This window comes from Ascaphus truei, chromosome 5 (genome assembly GCF_040206685.1).
Source record: "Ascaphus truei isolate aAscTru1 chromosome 5, aAscTru1.hap1, whole genome shotgun sequence".
In the NCBI taxonomy this organism is placed as follows: domain Eukaryota; kingdom Metazoa; phylum Chordata; class Amphibia; order Anura; family Ascaphidae; genus Ascaphus; species Ascaphus truei.
This window is the reverse complement of record NC_134487.1, coordinates 148,427,018-148,441,061: the sequence shown is the minus strand read 5'-3', so window position 1 is coordinate 148,441,061 and position 14,044 is coordinate 148,427,018. Positions and strand designations below refer to the sequence as shown.

The 14,044-nt window shown below is 38.1% G+C and overlaps 1 protein-coding gene across 1 annotated transcript in view; it reads right to left on the bottom strand.

Moving 5' to 3' along the window:
• LARS1 (leucyl-tRNA synthetase 1) overlaps positions 1–14,044 on the bottom strand; it is a 41,686-nt gene that overhangs the window by 26,839 nt on the left and 803 nt on the right. The window contains exons 2-10 of the mRNA XM_075601036.1: positions 12,010–12,128; positions 6,058–6,145; positions 5,158–5,238; positions 4,445–4,585; positions 3,652–3,813; positions 2,645–2,757; positions 2,029–2,092; positions 1,208–1,275; positions 269–494 (exon numbers count right to left, since the gene is read on the bottom strand). Of these exons, the coding sequence (XP_075457151.1) occupies positions 269–494; positions 1,208–1,275; positions 2,029–2,092; positions 2,645–2,757; positions 3,652–3,813; positions 4,445–4,585; positions 5,158–5,238; positions 6,058–6,145; positions 12,010–12,128 (1,062 nt within the window). The remainder of the gene's footprint in view (positions 1–268; positions 495–1,207; positions 1,276–2,028; positions 2,093–2,644; positions 2,758–3,651; positions 3,814–4,444; positions 4,586–5,157; positions 5,239–6,057; positions 6,146–12,009; positions 12,129–14,044) is intronic.

The window sequence follows — 14,044 nt, the reverse complement described above, 5'->3', positions numbered from 1 at the left end:
ACAATTATTAAGGGGCTTGGCAGCCACAAATGTTCAATCTAAATGTTTAAAAATGTTTTGGTCATATAATGCAAGGCACTGCCAGATTACTGCCACTGCATTACAGTGCTGCAAATTCTGTGCCCTGATTACATTACAGTGGAACTCTTCACATGTTTTAACATACAAGTCAGAGTCTACAGAGATATTTGCAATCAAAGTTTCCCATATGGCAGGCGGTCGTAGCATGTGGAAAAATGACAACAACAACGGTATCCAATCTGCTAACCTCTCCCATTAGCTCCTTGACCACAGGTACAACTCCATTGTCGTTGGTGAAGCCCTGGTATGACATGTTCCTGGCTGCCCTTTGGGTGCAGATGAAAATATCCCCATTCGTCGTCTCAAATGCAATGTAAGGCATGTCTGGTCGCAACCAGCAGTTGGTCTGTCCAAACATAGTCTCCGGGCGCAGAGTGGCGGCCACCAGGAAAATGTTCCTGCCCTTAAGACCACTGCAAAGAAAAATGAGATAAGCATCATGAAAAGACCACTCATCATTGTAATTTCAAGATCTAGTACGATAATGTTCTTAATGAGCATATAATTCAAAACATTCACAAACAATTTATTACTTGTATTTGCTGCCCAATGTCCTTGTGTGCAGCTGTACATAAAATAAACTTTGTAAAACTTAACAATCTCCAGCGATTTTTCCAGGCCACTTAAAGACCTTTTATATCAAAGATCTCCATTATATTATTTGAAATTGCATTTTCCTACAGCTGAGAATTGTAATAGCATGTTTTTACCAGGTCATGTTGGATACATCTAGCAAAAAAAAAAATGTATTTTGCAGTATACATGGATGGATGTTGATAATGAAGGTGATTTATGGTAATGAGCAAAAATTCTTTTTAGCATAGTAAGAATAGATGAAAAAGTTAATGAAGCTTAAAAAAAAAAAAAAAAAAAAAAATAAAAAAAAAAAAAAAAAAAAAAAGGTACTGTAGATTGTTTTAAATACCTGAAGTTTATACATTCATTAATATCTAAAAAGCATACAAATACACTTTATAATATTGTTGCTTCAGCAGGTGGGACACATTTCTGATCACTTTCTAAAGCAAGAGACTGTTCATTAAAAAGACGGTAACAGCTATCTGCATTTTCCCCGGTTTCTATACTCCCAATAAGATCCGTTAACCATTAGTTGTATCGGTCATACCTTAGTTTTGCTGGATAAGGATCAAGAACTTTCATTTTTATCAGGGTATATTCTTGAGGTCCGACACCCTACATAAAACAACAGACACATCACGTCAATTTTGAAAGAAATAGAATGATACGAAACAAAGTGCATCAAGTTAAGATGTGGCTATATTTTCAACACAACCAACGTTTGGAAATACTAAGTTATTGGTATGCAATTCATACATTTGCCTCAAAATTTACAAATAATCACAAATCATACTGTATGTATGGTTTAGCATGTTTGTAAAATTATGTAAGAGACAATTTTATGTTTCCAAACGTAAAAACAGGAATATGACCCACAAAACATCCTTATTTTTTTGTGCTCCATATTCCATTTTAAAGTCTGCAACGTTTACAGAGCAGCAAGACTGGGGTTTATTTGTAATTTATCTATGCATTTACTCCCAGTCAGCAGGGAAATAAAACCAATATTCCTTGCGAGTGAAACCCTCCCACAGATAGCAAACCTAAGGGGTTAATGCAATTGCTTTAGTTTTCTTTTTTCTTAAGCAGAAAACTGATTGTATGCAAATCAGAAGTTTAGTCTCATTGGAACTCAAAGGCCCCTGTTCAATATTCTGTGAAGCAGTGTTCCTCTGTGCAGTAAAAGATTTTAGTGACATTCATCCAAATGCAGTGTTTATCAGCACAGTAAAGACATCTTCCCCGCATATTGAATAGAGGCCATAGATTTTACTCCTAGAAGTTTGCAGTGGTGGGTGAACTGGTATAGCAAAAATTAAGTGTCCCAACATATAACCAACCCTGAAAATAACATTGAAAAAAACGCACTTCTCCAGTTTGTCGGTCGTGATCCATGCAGGGCTGGCCATCTCTTGGTGAATAAATGGTGTACCTAGGAAAAAAATACATTATAGGAAGCTAATCACACAGCGCATATTTGCAAAATATATAATTGCATTGAAGAACCCAGAAGTTCCACTACCACAAAGGAACCTAAAGAAAGACCTGGTGCTGTCTCAATAACAGATGTAGCAGGCTTCATTGTTTCCTCTGGGGTGATATGGTTGGATAGGTTGTAATAGTCTGCAACAACGTTGCCACTGAAGTTATTGAAACTCTGCAATATTCTGGGGTATATTGTGTTACCTGGGTGAACAATGCCACATAGGTTTTATTTACCGCTTACAATAAGTTGGAAATCATTGCAATGTATGCTGCAAGAACTATAACCAACTGGAATGGTAATGTGATATTATACCCCTCTACAAACACACAGTGACATACTGTCGGTTATATCAATACAAAGGGATGCAAACTTGTGTCCATTTATACTCACACAAAGCAGGGGGCATAATGAGGATGTGAAGATTGCAAAACATTATCATTTTAGTCTCTAGCTGCGCGGAGCATACATTGTTTAAATAGTCCTCTACTCGATGCTCACCGTTTGCCAAATTTTATTTTGTTTCTTTCCTTCAAGTTTAAGAACTGCCACCTTACGAAGGAGTCATAAAAAGGGTTGACATCAGTGGTAATAAAGGAACGGCGCCAGTCCACCTAGAATGAAGGTGTGAAGAGTTAGAAAAATCAACATTTACATGGATACGATGTTACTGCCTTAAAAGAACACAAGAATTGGTGGAATTTCAGAGCTATTAAAGAGCAAAAGAAGCCCTCAATGATAATGAATTTAAGGAACCCTTATTATTTGAACTGGGGGTTTGTCCTTCGTACCATAGTCTCACTACCAGAAGCCCCCGAGTTCAGGGCAACATGCCAGTATTTCAGTAGATTGTCCCCTTCACTCCAACAGGTTCCTGCAGTGTGTTACTTTATAATGCGGCCTCAAGCAGTGGAGTTAAAGAGGCCATAGACCAAAAACCAAATTCAAGCCAACCAGGAGCTGATCAGCAGCCACCTTGGCAGAGGGATAAAGCCCTCTTTTAAATACTTCCATTGATCTAAAGCAGGGGTCTGTGTGTAGGGCTGCATCTATTCTTTTCTATGAGATGACCGGTTTCAAAACATCACCATACAGAGAGGGGAGGTGCCACCCAAGGAGACTGCTGGCTTCAGTAAACCAATAAAGGACCCATGTTCTTGGTTTGTGTTCGAGATCCCCATGAACTGTGATTAATGCTTTTTGTTAATTTAAAAAACAAAGACCCATCATGTTGATACAATAAGTAATACTGTATTAATACATCCATAGAGATTTAAAAAAAAAAAAAGGCCTTGCTAATACTGTACGCTTAAATGCATCTTTTCTATTCAGAAGCAGGGTAGATTTTAGCACTTGCTGTACAAATGAAAATCTTTTTTTTTTTTTTTTTTCTTCCTTGCCCTTTTGTGCTGGAAACGCCAGTATGTATTGTTTTACAAGGCACCTGAGGAATTAAATGCAGCCTATTCATACTGTAGTATATACCATATAAATAGTATACATTTTACCTTTAACCCCATATTCTTCAGATCTTCAATAGCAAGAGGAGGGAAATAATCGAGCCAATGTTCTGCCTCGGAAAAGTTTATTATCTCCTCATCTGAAAGGCCGAGAGACTTCATGATTCCCCACTGGTATTTCGATGAACCAGCTTTGGCAACTGCTTTACTCTGTCACACGGAAACCAAAAAGCACAGGGAAAGAATATTCAGCTCCCTAAACTATCAGGTTGATATCGAGAGTTGCTTATGTTTAAATGAGAGGAGACTACCCACACAGAGAACATATTCCAGTATTGTCACAACAGAAACATAACTATATACAGATTGTATTTCCCAAAGGTGTACGATGGCATCATGGCTGGTATAAATTGATGTTAAATGAGGTGCAGACAGACAGACAGGCATGAAAATCACAGGCAGAAAGCTGCACACATAGGGGATATTGTACTTTACTTCCCAATGGTAAAATTATTTCAGTAAATTAGAACGATAGTCACTCGTGCTCTTTGCACATGTAGGTGTTCACTGTAACTGGAACGGGATAAGTGTGGATGATGCTTGAATACGAGACAGGAAGAAAACAATAGAATACAGACGCTACAGGGGGTTTGAAAAAGCATAAGAAACTACAACTAGTGGCAAATGTGCAAGTAAATCTTCAGCACTGTCCCATGGCCTGTTACAAGTCCCAAGGCTGTCACAAGAAAGCTAAATGTGCAGATGTCCATATTTCTCACAACAGGCTACAGACATGCAAGGTCAATGTTGGCCCACTTTGTATTCAGAAACTTGCGTTTACCTTTTTTCCCTTGGCTTTGTCTTTGATGATCACCTCATCGTCCTCCTTTGCTGGGGTTTCTTCATCTTCCTCTTCCTCCTCAGGAAACTGAGGCGGGCAGCCGTACAACTCCATCTCCCTCTTCAATTTATCTGCACAAGCCTGATCAAAGCCATAGATTTAAAAAGGAAAGCGGAGTCTATAATTACGCCTGTGAATTTGGCTCCTTTTTACGGACATGGAAGGATGAGTGCAGGAGAGATTTAACTATTTTACAGTAAGCCTCACTTTGCATTACAGCGAAGTATAGGCCCCAAATCTAGCTTATGCTAATTATCTACAGAGTAAAGCATTGTATGACCCACAAAAGTTGGATCTAGTTTTTGAGAGAAACAGTCAGCATGTATTGTAAACCTAATATTGGAGACACCTTACGGCTCACCGTGACCCAAACAATACAAAAGGTCTCACTTCACATCACAGGGAGCAATGCTCCAAATTACTTTTCACATGGATTTCATTCCAGTTAAAACAGCCATATTGTTGCCTACTAAGCAACTTACCTAAATACAGATAAGTAGATTGCACACTGGCTTTCAATTATTATTTGTCAATAAGCTCACTAAATTAGCTACAATTTTAATTGGCTGAAAAGAGGCATCACATTAACTGTAAATTCATCCGTCATTCAAGTCTCTAAAAGGTCCCTGCTTGTATGAGGTCTGTAAGCTTACCTTGATGGGCATGCCAGTGCAATGCAGACCAAAGGGGAACAAGCATGTCTTTCCTTTCAATCGCTGAAAGCCAACTGCAAACTAGAAAGAAGGAAATAATAAGACCAGCAAGTCATGATATCATGCCTCATCACATAGCACCAGCCATGACGTGTATAAAGTATTAAAACGAGGTGACCAGCAAAGTGTACGTTTAAAAAAAACAAAAAACAATTATCCTATTTCTAAACATTGTAAATCTGACGTATGGGATGGGTTTTACCTCCCTTATATCTGCCTTGTACCTCAATTATCATTTCGTCCTTTCCCAGTTGCCTGCCCATGCATGGGATTACCCAATGTAAATAAGACCAAAGCAACTCGCCTTCACCACCCAAACCTTGTGGATCACCTCTCCTTCCCCAGAGGATTGGTCTATCTATGTCAGACATTCGGGGTTAAATACGGGTGTTTAACTTCTTTAAAAAATGTAGCTCATTTAAATTGTAACACATATTAAAGAAACATTTAAGAAAATCCTTTTTTTGAAGTAATTAAAAGTTAAATAAAAAGCACAGTGATGTCTTTCTTCCTTGGGAACAACAAATGTTTCCTACACTTGTGTGGAACAAGAACTATTGCACACATTACCCCTCCCCTTCATTCTTAGTCACCATTTGAACTAAAAACACACATTTCAGACTTACATTTACTTAATTTTTTTTAAAAATCAAATCACTAGTTTGAACTTCCTAAACTTATCACTGTATTAATTCATTTTGCTCTTAAGTAGGACTGCATATTAAAAAATGCAGATATTTATTTCCTATTAAAAGTAGAAAAAAATACTAGCTATAAATAAAAGACATAAATATGATAAAATAGGCAAAAAAACGGAACAGAAATTGGTGGAATCCTTACCTCACACTTAGACAGTGAGAAAGTATGTCCCAGGTGAAGGCGTCCATTCATATATGGGTAGGGAAAGGTTACAAGGTACTTGCCTTTGCTGTGAATGGAAGACAGATCCAGTTACAAAGCAAGCAGACATTTACATAAAACAATCCTTAAAGCACATAAATACTTTTTTAATGCTAATATAGATGACAAGCCTGACATTCTAGGGGCACGTCGGGTCAATTCTGGTAGCAAGGGTCATGCAGGTTTACAAGATCCCATCAGCAGTTGTTCAAAAAACGGTTCAGCCCTGTCTACATGGATACATACTTAAATAACCAATGCCAAACCATATGCACTGGGGTACTCACACGGGCCAACACTCAGGTGATGGTTAATATGGACAACATTGTAAAATGCTCTGCTTACGTCAGAAAAAAAAACTACAAAAACTTACTGCAAGGACAGTATTGGAACTGGTTCTCGATAATTCATTTTTTTGAACCTCAGGGCACCTCTGCTCTTCAGACCGCACTCACCCCCTCCTCGCAACACTTATCCACATTTTCACAATCCCCATTCAGCCTTTTACTCAACACACTCCCCATTTATCCCCCCCTTCTTAAACAGCACAGTCGCCCTCTTTCATCCTAAACACTACAGCCATCAAACTCACCTCCACACAAAGCCCTCACTCCTTCCCTCACGCCTCAAACATGTCAGCTACTCAGCGAGCACATCCAGCACTGTCTGAAGATGAAGTCTCTCCTTTGTGCCGTGCTGACAGGAGAGGTGGATCACAGCCTCTACGTCTCCAGGCAGCACGAGAAGTGCCCACTGAGCATCCAGCAGAGTTTTCCCCTTGGGAACGTGGCACAGGGTTGTGGCACCCCAGGGTTTCCCGGCACCCGGCTTCAGAAACACTGCTTTAGGAGTTTAAAGTATCTAGAAAAGACCACATTGTATGCAATTGTTTGAGTTCTATTTCAATTAGTATACATTTTAAATAGGAATCAGCCAGACTGCTTTTCGAGTGACAAAAATCATTCAGTATAAAAATTAAAAAAAGAGGGCTCTTAATAAAGCACAATGGGGAAACCAACTAAGGATAACATGGTGCACTGGGGAGCTTTCCATGCATTCCATACCACAGCTGTTAGAGTATTTCCTGTGGTGGAATGTCAAACTCAGGCCCACCTCCCTGTATACCTTTCCCAAGGCTTTGGCTTCTAAGGGACATACATTTATCTTGGTGTTTTTTTTTATTTTTAAAACATACTTTGGGAAAGAATACCTTGTGCTTTGTTAGACTTCAAAGGATGGGTATTATTGATTGCTAACCTAAACTTTCCATGCGTTACTAAAGAAAATGTACAATGTGTAATTAATTGCTCTAAAAGCCCTGTTTCACAATTTCCCATGAGTAATGATATTGTCGTCTTGTTATTTATAACCAACCTTCATTCCGGATTCAGTGTTCTTAAAGTGAAGAAAATTACCCACCTTGTGCAATTCATTTTGGCTGCCACAATAATATACCGTGCAATACACCAGGAGTGGCCAACTACAGGTCAGGTTTGATTGAAGAAAAACCCTGCTTCAGCAGAGGTGGCTCAGTTGTTGAATGACCCACCTATGCTGAAGCAGGGATATCCTTCAAACCTGACGGTGGCCCTTGAGGACTGGAGTCGGCCACTCATGCAATACACAGACAAAATGCACTGCCGTGGATACAAGCTGTGACACTTTTACAGGATAATATAATGTATAAAGGCAAGTAAACACAGTTGTGGGCACTCACTCCCCTTAGTGGATGTAATGTGACATTATTAAAACATCTTTATTAACATAATCATTAAAATATATACAGTGTGAAACAATGACGCAGAACTATATCCTTCAACACCCGTGTGGGTGTTAGGATCTTAAAGTTATTAGAGGATTGTTGGTTTAAATAAATGACCAATAGATAAAAATAGGGTACCCTATTAGTAGGTATTGGGGTAAAGTGTAATAACACCATAGATAAACATCTAGATATGTAAAGCCAATATAAAATCGTATGAATTTCTAGTAATCTGTAAATGAGATATATTTAAACACTGAATCCAGATACTGAGTATTAGGCAGTTGGCATAAAATTGGAGATCAATAGCCTATTATAGGTACTGGTATAAGTAAGTTGTATAAAAAGCATTTGACCTATACCACTGATCCAGATGTGTATAGCAAAGAGGAGTCCAATAGTATTCGAAAGTCTTTGATGTGAGTGATCCTGCTGTGGTGAGTGCAAGAAGATGAAGATCTAAACGAAGTACTACAACCATATCCATCGATCACAAGTAGACGAAGTAGGAACTTACGTGATAGACTTGTACAGTACATAGCCACTTTAACCAAGTACCAGCACAATCATGGTTACCAATAAAGCCTCCAGGATGCTCTAGATGTCAGCGCTGCAAAGTGTACCAATATGTTAACGTGACTAAACAATTCAATAATTGGAATGACAAAGAATTTTGTAACCGGGAAATGTATCAATTGTCCATCTACAGGGGTAATCTACATGGCTATCTGCCAATGTGGAAAAAAGTATGTGGGAAAGACATGCAAACAAGTCAAACAGCAGGTATTAGAACATATAGGGTCGGTAAGGAACCATCTTGACACACCCATTGCAAAACATGTGAATGAACACCATAGTGGCGATAGTTTATAGGAATTGACCAATTCTCCCTTGGCAGCCGCAGAGGGGATTGGGACAAAGAGCTCCTCAAGAAAGAGTCACGGTGGATATATATGCTAGGTACCTTGTCACCAAAGGGATTGTACGAAGGATTTGTGTTCTCTCCCTTTATTTAATATGGACATTTCATGGAAGCATTTTAATAGACTCTAAAAAAGGTCCCATCTAAACCAAGTCTATGGTTTGAATAGAATAAGAGATCTAAACCATCTAATAGATTTACCACCATATAGATAATCAATTGTAAACAAACGAAAAAGGACTACAATATTATCTTCAAGAAATCCTACACACTAAATGTAATATTTTATTGACTACTTCAGTCGTTTGGTAAGTGGCAAAATTACATTAAAAAACAACTATTTGATGATTAAACAAAGATCCATAATCATAAGACTTTACAAAAGACCCAAGTGGATTCATAATTAATTACTATTTTGTGAGATTCACTAATATACCTCCCATTATGTTTGCTAAAAATATGACAACCAAAATACAAGCTTAATAAGAGTAAGTATAACATACTAACTGTGAGTACCAGTCCCAGATAAGCAGGGAGAGGTGTCCTTTCGCTTAAATATGCAAAACTTTAGCGTGATCAGTATCTGTAATATAAATAGAACAAGTTCATAGGTAAGAACTGGCACATATGGCTTAACTTAGTACACAACACTTACCTGACACGGCTTTATAAGCTCCCGGGCAAGGACTGGGACCCCCCCATTACCCCTTGAAAAAGGGTGGTGACACAAGCACATTCAGGTGCACGCACAGGGCTCTTTCCAAGAAAGCACATACATGCGAACTGACTCGCTAGCACTTCCCTGCTACGGCTAAAGACCCGGCACTATACTGTAGTCTCCACTCAAGCAGAGCAACAAGAAGGGGTGTTTTATAACACCATAAGCAGAGAGTTATTCTGTGGTCTAAACCTATAATATTGATACAAGTGGCTATTAGGTTACACTGACTCACATCAATCTGCACAGGGTTCTTTCAAGTATGCTCATACATGCAAACTGACTTGCTAGCGCTTCCTTGCTATAGATAAGACCGGGCACTATATCCTCCAGGCAAGCCGAGCAATAAGAGGAGGTGTTTTACACCACCACTAACAGAGAGATTTCCTTTGGTCAAATAACATTTACATCCGCTACAAGTGGCTATTATGTTACACTGATTAACATCTATTTATATGTATCAATAGGATTTCACTAGACAATGTGATTACAACGTTGATAATTTGGAGTGATCTATGCGACAGTTTATATATAGGATATCATTAGCTACAGTGATTTGCCTCAGATATAAGGTATCTATATGGTGCTAGACACTATACACCTTACCTAGCTACCTATTAGTGGATTTATTAATTATATACACAATACAAAATGTCTACTGAGGCTGGGCATCAATATCCCATAGAAGCTGGTATTTATCACTGATGGTTGTGCTATGCATTATTACACAACACCCGAGACTGGATCCTAACAAGGTTATATTAGCCCACTATAGGGCATTGACCCCTAGTAACCCAGTAACAGCTATATATACTACAGGGCGGATAACCTGAATTACTCACCACAGCAGGATCACTTACATCAAAGCCTTTCGAATACAGGTAGTCCACGCTATCCAACAAACGGCATATCTAACGCTTTACAATGCAACCCTATGGGCCGTTCCTCAATGCCAGTATGCGTATGCGTTATCCAACTCCTGAATGCGTTATCCAACGCTCACCGCCATTGATAAACACGGGACTCACTTTACAACAGTTTCACTATCCAATGCTACTTCCATAACGGATTCCGTTGATAACCGAGGACTGCCTGTACTATTAGACTCCTCTTTGCTATACACATCTGGATATGGATCATTGGTATAGGTCAAATGCTTTTTATACAACTTACCTACACCAGAACCTATAAATAGACTATTACTCTCCAATTTTATGCCAACTGCCTAATACTCAGTATCTGGATTCAGTGTTTAAATACAGTATATCTAGTTACAGATTACTAGAAATGTATACAATTATATTGGCTTTACATATCTAGATGTTTATCTATGGTGTTATTACACGTTACCCCAATACCTACTAATGGGGTACCCTATTTTTCTCTATTGGTCACTGAACCAGAGGAGGTTGGACATTTATTTAAACCAACAATCCTCTAATAACTTTAAGATCCTAACACCCTAACAGGTGTTGAAAGATATAGTTCTGCGTCGTTGTTTCACACTGTATATATATTAATGATGTTAATAAATATGTTTTTAATGTCACATTACATCCACTAAGGGGAGTGAGTGCCCACAACTGGGTTTACTTGCCTTTATATAGTATATTGTACAAACCTCTATCCAGATGAGCACCGTCCCCTACAAAATTTCAACCCTTAGCTGAGCGGATGTTCCCCCTTTCTTTCTGTTTTACTTTTAAAGCTGCAGTTCAAGCAATATCCTGCATGTGTGTTTTTTTTTAATAAATCAGTTCTGTAGTAAGAAAAAATACTTTTAGCATTTTCTGTTTTAAAAAAAACAACTTTGAAAGACCAATTTTCTTGTATTCTATTTTTAAAAGCATACTTGTTGCTATAGCAACCATATACATTCCCCATATTTAAAGATGTCGCCAAACTTTGCCGATCAATAGACGGAGAACGAATTGACCGGCAGCAATGCAGTTCTTTAGGTAAGTAGAGATTGCCCAAATGAAACTATTAAAAGTAAAAAAAAAAAAATTTAAATAAATAAATTAACGGGAGCTTGAACTGCAGCTTTAAAGGATAGCAAGAAAACGGCCATGCTACTCTGCTAAAGGGAATACAAAATGTCAACAATCATTTAGAAGTGAAAGATAAAGATACGTGCAATGGTTATCAATGGTTGGAGGTTTGTACAAATGTGCAATTTAGAGAAGTTAAAACGCTTTCATTGGTTGCATCTTTTTTTCTTAATTAACATTACCTTGCTAGCTTAATAAATGCAAATGTGCTTAAACACTTAAAAAAAAAAAAAAAAAGGATTGCACAAATCCTTAATAAATACCCAGTTATCTTAATCCAGGCACTTGCTGGTTCTCTGTTGACGAATTATAACTTGAGTAGATGTTGAAGTTATATACACACCACTTAAAAATATATTTTTCTAATGTAGAATATTATTATGTAAATACACGGTGAGCAATAAATTGCAGCAAAAAAAAAATGACAATAATTCATTACCTGTTTTGACTCTGAGTGTCTGAAGCATTCACTTCAAATACTTTTTCAACCTCCCATTTTGCCTGGATTTCCTTTTCAATCTTCTTAAGGGAGTCAACCTTAGCAGTTCCCTTTCGTTCCTTTGTCACACAAAAAAAAGCGAATTTTTATAGAAAACAGGTTAAGAGAAGCAACAATATAGAAGATTGGTTTTCTAAACTCATGCAAATCAAAACATCCAATAGAACATACCTTTAATACTATTACATTCCTAGCCCCAATAAATCCTGAACTAGGAATTTTACAAGGGTGAGCGTATAAAATCTGCCATAACTAAAAATCTGCATTATTACAGGGCTGTGAAAAGTCTTCACCAGACTTAAGATATGCTGGTTTGCAGATCCTCTCCACGGTGTGAAAGAGCTGAGCTGGTCTATTGTACGCTGCTGCAATCTCACGTGACAGAAACTCTGACTTCTTCAGAGTATTTGTGGACAGCTATTTCATGATGGTCCTCAACCATGCAAGACCTCCGCCAGAACCGTTCAAGCCTGCGACCGTTCTTCAATTCCTTAATAGAACAGTCAAAGCAAGGGGTGTGTGGTGGTGTGATGTTGTATGCGAACAGGAGCAATAATATCCATTGCAGCTCCCATATTTCTATTGTAGTAATGGACAAGAACATTGGGATCCATGCAGGCACTCAATATATCAAGATAAATTCAGGTTTGCCATCAGGCCCTGGGGGGGTCCAACCGCTAAACAGACGATACCTGGTCACCTCCATGGGCGAGGGTCTATATGGGGGTGGGGGTGTAATGGATGCTGTGATTGAGAACCAAATGGATTGGTGGTCTGACCAGACAACCGGGTCTATTGTTAGGTCAGGGATTTCCAAGTCAGTCTGGAAAACAAGATCAAGTGTGTCCACTTTTATAGATAGCAGAGCAAACAACTTGTGTGAAGCCCAGAGCAATGAGTGTGTGGAGGAGTTCTTGACCAAATTGTTATGGCAAACTCTGCTAAAGAAAAAAAATATAACTTTTACATTTCTCCTGCACATAAAATGTGTCATCACTCAAACCAGTGTTTTTCAAACCGAGTTCCCGGGCATTCCTAAAGGGTTCGCGTAATTTTAAGATTGCACCAAAATTACAATGCATCTGATCTCAAACTCGCTGTTAGAGCGTGTTGGGGTTCCTCAGAATTTCATATGGTTCCTTGAACAAAAAAAAAGTTGGAAACCACTGACAAACTCACAGGTAGGAAAAAGCAACAGCTGTCACTGAAAACTAAAGGAAGTGGCTTTGGTCTATAGTACCGAGTTAAAATGACAGAGCTTAAACCAGAGTGTGACAGCAGTCGTCTTACACCAGGTGTAAATGGATGTGGGATGTTATTTACAGTAAACACGGATTCTGTAAATTCAGAAAATAAAAACTTATATAGTTTGTTTTTATAATGAAAATCTGGGCAATCATAACTACTGCATCAATTCAGTGCTGAAAAATCAAAAGCTCATTTTCAGGTCCACGTTTAACAAGTTTTCAGGGCATTTAGGATTGAAATGTATATTCAAGTGTGATTTAAATAAATTTGCAAGGATTTGGGATTTTCACTGTGCATGCAATCAACTTTGTTTCTGTTTCAATAAATTCCTTCTGCCTTGTCATTTCCAATGAACTGATGTGAAAATGAAAGCCAGTAAACTGAGTATTATTAATTGTGGGTTACAGATAACATGTTAGTGCTACAGACATCTCTACCACAGCACTAGATGCAAACTCCTACAATTTACTTGAGCAAAGGAGACTTTAAACTCATTATAAAGCATTTCAGAGCATTTTAATGCTAATCCGTGCAACTGCTAATTGTAAATACAATCTGTATCCACAAATATACGGTATTTTTTATTTATATTATTCATTCAACTTTCAAGGTTTTGTGGGATACTGGATTTGATGTAACCATTTTACGGGGAAACCGATTGAAAGGACAATTTTTCACCCAATAAATAGAAAATGCATTACAATAGAATAAAAGGATTATGAATTGA